Genomic DNA, 10964 nt, shown 5'->3' on the forward strand with positions numbered 1-10964 from the left:
TGAAAAGAGTGAAGAAATCCGGTATGGTCAACAAGTTGGGCAAAGCATTGTGGGCACATTATGAACGGCAATGTGGTGATGAGCATCAAGGTGAACCAAGCATACAGCAAAATACTCCAGGTATTTGTTATTATGTAACTAATGTAACTAATGATGAAAGTAATTAATGAATATTGTTTCATAGCTTCAGTAACACAGCCCCCTTCTTATGTTGAAGAGTACCTCGAAGATATGCCGGATGAAGGTGAAATGTTTTTAGAGGAAGAACTCTTAAGCAACGTCGATGATGTAGACGAGGATGTGGATTTCCTAGATCTACCACAAATGAATGACGATGAGCAGCATGAGGATGAAAATGAGTTTATCGAAGATGAGTCAAATCTGTTTGTTAGAAAACTGCGAATTTGGGCTCTATCACATAGAGTAACCCATGTGGCTTTAAAGGAATTATTGTTAATATTGTCGGATATTGATGGTCTGCATATCCCACAAGATCCAAGGACATTATTAAAGACGCCAAAGGCGGTAGGAAAAGAGATTACGACAGTTTCGGGAGGAGAGATGTGGTACCAGGGAATTGAAAAATCTTTAAAGCATCATTTTCGGTAAGTATCCCATGTTGTTGGGGGTATTCTTTGCTATTTTTTCCATTATCTACAAATATATAAACGATATGTTTCATTTTAGATCTATTACCCCTTCCGTTGATGTGTTCGTTATTAATCTCTTCGTGGACGGCCTTCCTTTACATAACAGTTCTCCCACCGAATTTTGGCCAATTATGATGCAGCTTTACGAACAGCCGGAAGTTCCTATCTTAACGTTAGGAATATATTGCGGATCGTCGAAACCACACAATGTGGAGGACTACCTACGGCCTCTAATAGTTGATTTGAACCACGCAATAGAAGAAGGAATTGTGATCAACCGAAAGAAGATCAACATATGTTTAAGAGCATTTATTGCTGATACCCCGGCACGAACATTCATAAAAGGTATTTATAAAAGTATATATTTTTTGTGAAATGCTTACAACCGTTTTGTTGATATTTCAGGAGTAGCAGCTCACAACGGTTATCAAGGCTGTACAAAATGCAAAATTGCGGGAAGATATTGCAAAGCAGGACGAAAGATTATTTTCGAAGGAGTAGCTGCCGAGCGGACGGATGCTGAATTTAGAGGTGGAAATTACATCATAGGGCATCAAAAAAAATTGACACCACTTTTAGACGTAAAAGGATTAGATGTAGTTAAACAAATTTTAGTGGCAGACGAATTGCATATAATCCATTTAGGAATAATACGAAAATTATTGAAAGGCTACACAGTAGGAGCTTTATCTCCGTTTGAAAAATGGAATCATGAAGAAATTTCAGAATTTTCAAAAACTTTGGTTAGTATAGAGTTACCAGCTGAAATTCATCGAGTTGTTAGACCGCTGCAACATGTAGCATATTGGAAAGGTACCGAGTACCGCACTTTTTTAAACCATATTGGAATACCGTTTCTTAAAGGACGAATTAATGATGCAGCTTACCATCATTTCAAACTTTTTTATGTAGCTATTACTTTATTTTCAAGTCAACATTTTGCTAGCTACTGGAAACACGCGGGTAAATTATTAGAAAAATTTGTAGTTGATTATAGCGATGTTTACGATAGAAAGTACTTGACTAGCAATGTTCATAATTTATTGCACATTGAAGCAGATGTAACAATGTTCGGGGCCCTTCCAACGATTTCGTCTTATCCTTTTGAAAACAGGTTGCAATTCATAAAAAAATTGATTAGAACGGGGCACAGGACTTTGAGTCAGGTTATTTGCAGGTTAACTGAGCTGAACCAAGTCGAAAATGAAATGAGTAAAGACAGATCAGAATATCCACACTTAAAATACAAAAAAAATGAAGTAATTTTGCAAGTAAAACCAAATTTCGTATTAAGGACAGGAAATAGGAATGGTTTTTTTTTAACAATCGAAAATTATGTCTTTAAATATAGCACAGCATTCATTGAAAACGGTACAATTATTATAGAAGGATACAAATTGCTAATTAAGCAATCGTCATTTTCCTATCCTTTAAGCGCCGATGTTATTTATAATTTTGATTTCAAAATAACAGATGTAGCAGTTGAGACGGAAAAGGTAGCGTTAAACGATGTTAAGTGTAAGTTGGTAGCAGTTTCTTTGGATAGAGGAAAAACGTATCATTTAAGCCCACTCTTACACACACTGATAGTATAGGTGATAGTAAGAGGGAAGGATGTGAATTTATACTAATGTGATCAAATCAAATCGACTAATGTAATAAATCAAATCGAAACGATGGCATTATGGTTAGTTCAATTCTTTATTTAAGTTCATTTAATACAAGTAATCCAAAAATACGGCTTGGCCGTTCCTTATGAAAAAAATAAAGGTAATCAACAATTAGTCTTCATATTCTATGTCTAAATTTTCGCTGTCGCTATCTCTTGATGACACTACCGTGCATTGTACTCCTTTATCTTCGTGTTTTGGCCCACAGTTATACAACTTATTTACAAAAAAATTCTTAACATGTTCGTCCGTTAAATCGAGGAACTTCGTTCCTCCTACAAACTTGAACAAATGTAGCACATATGTGTATTGTGAAAGTTGTACTTTCTTCTGACGAATACCGCGTCCTGTCCAACTACATTTTCTCAAAAAATAGTTGTCAAATAACAAATCTAACACAATTTTTAATCTTTTGTCCACATCAGTTATGCAGCCTACTATTTTCCCTAGTTGTGTTATTGTGTGGCCCATAAACAACGTATCTTTTTCTAATCGACTGTTAAATTCAATAAGAGAAGATTCGTTCCATATTTTTTCAATGTCAAAGTTATGTGGCACAGTATGCTCTTTGGCACCAACGCTATTCATTATTATGCGGATTTCGGGAGTTATTTCTCGTAATGCTTCGCATATTACATCCAGCTTTCGCTCTATTCGATTAGCTTGGAGCGAAGAAATGGTCGCAGTATTGTTTAAGGAATTACTAGTAGGAGAACAAGGATTGGTCACGCATGCAACTTTTTTTTGTGGAGGATCAAAACTAAGCGATGTTGAAGATCTTTTTTGTGACTTCTTTGATGCTATGGATTTTTGGATAAGACGTGGAGAATTAAGTAAAGAGTTTTGATCAAATATAGGAGTAGGGGAGCATGATGATGGTACTGTATGTTTTCCTGATTGCAATTTTGTTGGCGTTACCGTCACTGGCGTGACCGGCAGTGTTCGAGTTGGAAGGGAGTGTGAGGATGATGATGGTCCTGTATGCTTTCCTAACTGCAATTTTGATAGAATCTCTGGCTTTACCGGCAGTGTTCGGGTTGGAAGGGAGTGTGAGGATGATGATGGTCCTGTATGCTTTCCTAACTGCAATTTTGATGGAATCCCTGGCATCACCGGTAATTTTTGAATTGGTCTGGAATCTATCAAGGAAGCTTTTTCACTATTGAACAGCGGAGGAGGAGATGTTGATGCAATAGGTAACCGGTCCGTCGATTTATTTTGCGACTCCCTTATTGTATCTATAATGAAATGAACGAAGATTGTCATCTCTAAATAAAGCGACTTTTACACACGGCAGAGCGTATACCTAGAATAGCCGTGAGCCATGAGCGCTGCTCAAACACAACGAGGTACGTACCCATAAATCTAATAATAATCTTCCACTTTACTCCAGAAATCAGCGTGAAAAAAGAATCACCGAACGCCGAACGAAACCGGATAAGGAACAACGAGAGGCTGAACCCGAACGAACGATAGAAAAAGAAAGACAAAAGAAACAGCGCAAGCAAGAAAAGCACACACATGTTTTTTTTGCGCGCAACAAATCTATAACAAAAAAGGTAGCATCACGAAGGTACCCATGACACTTCTAATTCGTGACGTCACAACATTGTTATGCGACCTGACCAAAACGATATTCTAACCATAGCTGTCCAATTCCCTCCACCAGCTGAAATGGAGGAATGGTGAATTTGATTTTGTGGTGAAAATGTCACTTGGGCACCGGCCGTGTATTTCCAAGGTGCCAAACGCTGCACCATTGGCACAAAAGCTATGCACAATGGTTTGTGCCCTAACGTTCCGTAACTCTATTGGTCACTTTTGCACATTACTGTGTGGTTCTCATGTTTCGGTGTATTATCTCCAATAAAATAGGGTCAGTTCAAAACGAACAAGGGTGACTTAGCGTCATGCATCCGATCGTTTCTTCATTTTAATGTTTTTCTCAGCAATTGTGTGTGGTTCGCTGGACTCTTCTACCGTTTCCTCATCGTCCAGATTTCGGATGAGGCGCTGCTTATGTTTCTGACTCTCCACTGCCTGCATAAATGGTGACTGGTGGAATTCAGACCAGTTGATAAATTCATTGAACAGCGTTAGCACCTGCGTTGGCGTCAGTTCACCGAACTCGGTGTAAATGTTCATATTATTGGCATAATCGTTCGACGACAGAGGCATTGATTTCTGCAGCTGACTGGGTAAAACATGTTCAGCTGGAACCGCATTAGCGGATCTTCGTGTATAGTTGGAGTTTAATATTAATCTTGCTCCACAGTGCGGTATCCAGTGTCTGCAAAATGTACGATACAAAGAAACATTATTTCTACAGCTGCGCGACAAATTTGACTTCTACTCACTCTAACGACGGGATAATCCGATTTCGTCTGCTTACGTAATGTTGCGTTACGAACGAAGCAAACAGCCCCAAATTGTCGGGCAGCAGATGTTCGTGGAGATTTTTTCGCGGCATAATCTTCACCAGATACCACTCGTCGGCTCCATCCTCAATTAGCTTCTGGTGTAGCGTTCGGACCTTCTTTGCACCGCCACCAGTACACCATGGTAGGAAGTGTCTGCGAGGCAACTTGCACAACAATTCGTGCTCGAAGTACACTTGGAAAACAATCGTACTGCCACGGTACAATTTGTATCCGGCGGCTTTGGTTGATGAGATTTGCTGAAAGTATTACATAACATTATTATTCGATGTTAGTAGAAAATTAGCACATGCACCTTTTAAAAAGGTTGCTCAAAATATGCCATCTTACCGCGTAAAGCAAAGGGGACATAACTAGAAACATTTCATAGCGTCCAAGTGAATAGAGCTCGGATTGATGCGTGATCGAGTTCATGAGGTAGCGTAAAAACTTCACTGTACCTATGACAGAGAACAAACGAAAGCTGACTTCATCATTCCACTTTCTCTGTGGTATACCATCCAGCAGCTTTAACACGCGCCGGCCATTGTCGAACCCATCTAGATACGATAATCGCCACAGTGCGTTAAAATCTCCTATACGGAGCATATCTTTGGGCATGTTGAATGATGCACGTAGCTTAATTTCGAAGGCTGTTTCCGTCTCGTAAAGACGCATGTTGGTAACATTATGCTTCATAATTTGCTCGGTTAGTAGTCCGGGACCGGGATTTACTTCCACCAATAAGCGATCGGGCGGTAGATCGTTTGTCACGACGTTTGCAATTTGTTCTGCGGTTGCCCGATTTGCAACGTAGAATCGTTCCGTGTTTATGGAGCTTTTACGCAGTATTGACGGAGGAAAGCGTTTCATTACATCCATTCCTTCGGCGGTTTGAAAGTGTTCGAGTAAATCCTTTGGTACAGCGATGTCGGCACTGGTTGTTGATGTGCTTGTTACTTTTGGTTTTCGGGCACGGGATGCTTTGGGTTTGAGCGAAGCTGCATCTTTTACTATCGTGCGATACAGAGACGTTTGAATGTTTCTCCATCGGGCTAGCATATTTCGAGTAATGTGTAAACTGTTGCCGGTCATATTTAGGCTTAACATATAGATTTCTTGCTAGCACCACGAGGTAATGATGTTCATCTGTGCATCAAGAGTTATTTTTATAACGCCTTTCTTAAACAGATAATGCGCTAGGACCACATTAATCACGATATAAACACTGTAGAAAGCCGAAACCACGAGTTTTGCTCCGTTTATTTACAAACTGTTGCAATAGAACGGCGGTAATGTTTTGTTTCAACAGTCATCTTAATTTTGACAGCGTGATGCTGTCGTGGTTACAACAGCTGGTTAGGCACTTCAAATCCACGGTTCTTATTTATATTTGAATAGTGACCTGGAACAATTTCTGTTTGCTCTTACTCAAATTGGTTACAGAATACTACCTTTTTGCTTTAATAATACAAAAACTTTAAATAAATTCTTCGTTCGTTCCTTATTTTTTCAAATTTTATCGTGCTAGATAATTTTTGACATCGCTAGCAACCTTGATTTCGAGCACCTTAAGTGCCCGAATAAAAACAGTCACAACAACTGCTCGAATTGTTCGTTAGGACGTGGCCGAATTAATACCGATGCAATTCCACGCGTCAACATAACTTCAAAATAACTTCATTAAATGTAACATCGTCCAGCGTACATCGGTTGCTGCGTTTATTCTGCTGCCGCGTCTGGTTGTAAATACTGTTACCGAGTGTAGAGCTACCGGAGGAATCGACGGACCCTGAGAAATCGTAACAATGCAAAAGTTTTTCGTACTGCTGCTGCTGGCATTGCCAGCCGTCCTGCTGACGGTGAATACCGGTAAGTTTACGTGAAAGGCATGTGCGAAAGAACGATTGCGGGATTTTCAACGTGGCACACGCTGCGTGTCCCGTTGTTGTGGAGAAAGTGATACCGTGCACTAACCCATTGGCTCATTACACACAGGATCGAGTCCGTTCGCCTTTGCCGCGGAAGATGAGCTGGACGAAGAGCTGGTCGATGTGGAAACGGAGGATGCCGCTGTCGTGGCAGATGAAACGGAACCAGAGGACGAACCTGAAACGACAAAGTCACCGGATGCGGACACGTACTTGCTCTTCACACGACCCCTACATGCAACCGGTTCGCAGCTTGAACTGCCCGCTGGCTACCCAGTGGAGTTCTTGGTTGGTTTCACGAACAAAGGCGAGTTTGAGGATTTCGTCGTCGAATCGGTCGAAGCGTCGTTCCGGTATGCCATGGATTTCAGTTACTTCATCCAGAACTTCTCGGCCGTCCCGTACAATCGTGAGGTAAAACCGGGCCATGAAGCAACCGTTTCGTACTCGTTCCTACCAACCGAATCGTTTGCCGGTCGTCCGTTTGGACTGAACATTGCTCTCAACTATCGTGACGGACGTGGTAATCAGTTCAGTGAGGCGGTATTCAACGAAACCGTCCAAATTACTGAGGTTGACGAAGGACTGGATGGTGAAACGTTCTTCCTGTACGTGTTCTTGGCCGCCATCGTCATTCTGCTGCTGGTGCTCGGTCAACAGTTCCTGGGATCGTACGGCAAGCGGAAACGTCCGACAGCAGCCCGCAAGGTCGTTGAAACCGGTACCGCCAGCACGAAAGACGTAGACTACGAATGGATCCCGTCGGAAACGTTGAAACAGCTGCGTAAGTACACCACACAGCCAAGAAATGCGATGCAGTTTGTTAAGAAAATCCTTTTCTTTGCTTTCTTCCAACAGAAAACTCCCCCAAGGGTGCTCCCAAGTCTTCGCCAAAACAGAGTCCCCGACAGCGAAAGGCCAAGGCAAGCGTGCAGTAATTGCACCCATGCCGCGTGTAACAGTGAAAGACTCACCAGTACACTCCATTCCGTGCTGGATCTGGATTGTGTGCACTTTATCACCACAACTCATCCCTTCCCGTTTCCTTTCCACCACCGTGTCGTTTCGCAAGCATCGTATCATTTCCTTTAGTGATTTATAACGCAGTGTCGCTATCATCTCCTTTGACACCTGCGCTCAGTAACTTAGAATAATCCCGCTGTACACTCGTGAGACTGCAACCGAATGAGAATGGATGGTTAAAAGCGCAACTAGAAACACGTGCAAGAAAGAGGCAGAGATAGCAACACCTTCGAAAAGAACGTTGCATTAGGCAGCAAGCAAATGATTTGGAGCTTCCATCAGAGATCGTGAGCAGTAGAGCACGTTCACGAAAGCACAAGCACAACAAACGCTAATGAAAAACTCCTAGTTCTGACATTAGGGAACGCATTTAGCGCTTCCAGCGTGGGCTTGTTCGGTTGAAATTACATTACGTTTCTTCATAATTTTGTTTGTCGTTAGACTATCACTTCGATAGCGCAAACGCGCAACATCATCACCTCAGAGAACGCTGCTGCAAAGCATAATGATGGAGGAAACTTTACTCAGCGGAGAGTCCGTTAGAAAATGTGTTTTTCTTTCTTTATCCGTGGTTGAACTGTTTATACTACTAATTTAATGAGAAAGCGTGAATACAGAGAAATAAAAGAGAAGAAAAATATACTTAACTTTGTGAGTTGCATCTACCATGTAGCCATTAAAAGAAAGAAATGGGGTTTATTAAACTAAATCAAGGCATTAAAACAAATCAATTTATAAATTTTGCAAAATTACTCAAAAAAATGTTAGGCTATAGCCTAACGAAATTTTCAAATTTTTATATATCTTTTATTTTTTTCTAATTTTCTATTCTTTTTTTTATTTAAAGCATTACTTGAGTGAAAAGAAACTTATTTCAACCGATTGGCATTAAAATAAATCAATTTAATTTTTTTTGCAAAATTTCTCAAAAAAAACGTAAGGGGTAAGCCTTATGAAATTTTTGAGTTGAAATTTTTTTTTAAATTTTTTTCCGATTTTTTATTCTTTTTTGTGTTTAAAGCATTATTTGAGTGAAAAGAAACTTATTGCAACTAATTCGCATTAAAATACAAATTTTTTTTTAATTTTGGTATATTGCTCAAAAAATGGTATGGAATTTGGTTCCTCGAATAACTTCTGACACAGACATTTGAGGGCATGGCCGTCCAAGAAGAAATTGTAGCCATTGATGCCATCTATCGATCACAGGTTAAAGATTGGCGATCCGTTGGATACCGACCGAGTTATAGACAAAATTTGGTGTAAACATGAGGAAAATTTTACATTTTCTCAAACAGGGTATGGAACTTGGTTCCTCGAATAACTTCTGGCACAGACATATGAGGGCATGGCCGTCCAAGAAGAAAATGTAGCCATTGATGCCATCTATCGACCACAGGTTAAAGATTGGCGTTCCGTTGGATACCGACCGAGTTATAGCTAAAATATGGTGCAAAAATGAGCCCTAGTCAATTTTCATTTTTTTGAAATTTTCGAATTTTTTATTATTTTTCACTCTTTTATTAATTTAAAGCATTACTTGAGTGAAAAGAAACTTATTTCAACCGATTGGCATTAAAATAAATCAATTTAATTTTTTTTGCAAAATTTCTCAAAAAAAACGTAAGGGGTAAGCCTAATGAAATTTTTGAGTTGAAATTTTGTTTTAAATTTTTTCCGATTTTTTATTCTTTTTTGTGTTTAAAGCATTATTTGAGTGAAAAGAAACTTATTGCAACTAATTCGCATTAAAATATATGAATTTTTTTAATTTTGCTATATTGCTCAAAAAATGGTATGGAATTTGGTTCCTCGAATATCTTCTGGCACAGACATATGAGGGCATGGTCGTCCAAGAAGAAAATGTAGCCATTGATGCCATCTATCGACTACAGGTTAAAGATTGGCGATCCGTTGGATACCGACAGAGTTATAGGCAAAACTTGGTGCAAAAATGAGCCCTAGTCAATTTTCATTTTTTTGAAATTTTTGAATTGTTTATAATTTTTCACTCTTTTATTAATTTAAAGCATTACTTGAGTGAAAAGAAACTTATTTCAACCGATTGGCATTAAAATAAATCAATTTAATTTTTTTTGCAAAATTTCTCAAAAAAAAACGTAAGGGGTAAGCCTTATGAAATTTTTGAATTAAATTTTTTTTTTAAATTTTTTTCCGATTTTTTATTCTTTTTTGTGTTTAAAGCATTATTTGAGTGAAAAGAAACTTATTGCAACTAATTCGCATTAAAATATATCAATTTTTTTAATTTTGCTATATTGCTCAAAAAATGGTATGGAATTTGGTTCCTCGAATATATTCTGGCACAGACATCTGAGGGCATGGCCGACCAAGAAGAAAATGTAGCCATTGAAGCCATCTATCGACCACAGGTTAAAGATTGGCGATCCGTTGGATACCGACAGAGTTATAGGCAAAACTTGGTGCAAAAATGAGGAAAATTTTACATTTTCTCAAACAGGGTATGGAACTTGGTTCCTCGAATATCTTCTGGCACAGACATATGAGGGCATGGCCGTCCAAGAAGAAAATGTAGTCATTGATGCCATCTATCGACCACAGGTTAAAGATTGGCGATCCGTTGGATACCGACCGAGTTATAGGTAAAATTTGGTGCAAAAATGAGCCCTAGTCAATTTTCATTTTTTTGAAATTTTCGAATTTTTTATTATTTTTCACTCTTTTATTAATTTAAAGCATTACTTGAGTGAAAAGAAACTTATTTCAACCGATTGGCATTAAAATAAATCAATTTATTTTTTTTGCAAAATTTCTCAAAAAAAAACGTAAGGGGTAAGCCTTATGAAATTTTTGAGTTGAAATTTTTTTTTAAATTTTTTTCCGATTTTGTATTCTTTTTTGTGCTTAAAGCATTATTTGAGTGAAAAGAAACTTATTGCAACTAATTCGCATTAAAATATATCAATTTTTTTAATTTTGCTATATTGCTCAAAAAATGGTATGGAATTTGGTTCCTCGAATATCTTCTGGCACAGACATCTGAGGGCATGGCCGTCCAAGAAGAAAATGTAGCCATTGGTGCCATCTATCGACCACAGGTTAAAGATTGGCGATCCGTTGGATACCGACCGAGTTATAGGCAAAACTTGGTGCAAAAATGAACCCTAGTCAATTTTCAATTTTTTGAAATTTTCGAATTTTTTATTATTTTTCACTCTTTTATTAATTTAAAGCATTACTTGAGTGAAAAGAAACTTATTTCAACCGATTGGCATTAAAATAAATCAATTT

General features: G+C 38.7%; 2 protein-coding genes and 1 long non-coding RNA gene across 3 annotated transcripts; 2 read left to right on the top strand and 1 right to left on the bottom strand.

Annotated features, from left to right (window-relative positions):
- The first annotated feature begins 579 nt into the window (after positions 1–579).
- On the top strand, positions 580–1455 carry LOC125761026 (uncharacterized). The gene is made up of 3 exons (XR_007418077.1): positions 580–605; positions 688–995; positions 1056–1455. It is a non-coding gene; the product is annotated as an uncharacterized LOC125761026 (long non-coding RNA).
- A 2587-nt stretch (positions 1456–4042) lies between these two features.
- On the bottom strand, positions 4043–6102 carry LOC125766176 (dimethyladenosine transferase 2, mitochondrial). Its single transcript, XM_049431895.1, has 3 exons — positions 5089–6102; positions 4678–4997; positions 4043–4610 (listed from the first exon to the last, which is right to left on the bottom strand). The coding sequence occupies exons 1-3, from the start codon at positions 5845–5847 to the stop codon at positions 4229–4231; spliced, it is 1461 nt and encodes a 486-aa protein (XP_049287852.1). The 5' UTR covers positions 5848–6102; the 3' UTR covers positions 4043–4228.
- A 235-nt stretch (positions 6103–6337) lies between these two features.
- On the top strand, positions 6338–8338 carry LOC125766177 (translocon-associated protein subunit alpha). The gene is made up of 3 exons (XM_049431896.1): positions 6338–6609; positions 6736–7452; positions 7527–8338. Exons 1-3 carry the CDS (start codon positions 6546–6548, stop codon positions 7604–7606), a joined length of 861 nt encoding a protein of 286 aa, XP_049287853.1. The 5' UTR covers positions 6338–6545; the 3' UTR covers positions 7607–8338.
- The last annotated feature ends 2626 nt before the right edge of the window (positions 8339–10964 follow it).

Source organism: Anopheles funestus, chromosome 2RL, assembly GCF_943734845.2.
Source record: "Anopheles funestus chromosome 2RL, idAnoFuneDA-416_04, whole genome shotgun sequence".
Classification (NCBI taxonomy): Eukaryota; Metazoa; Arthropoda; class Insecta; order Diptera; family Culicidae; genus Anopheles; species Anopheles funestus.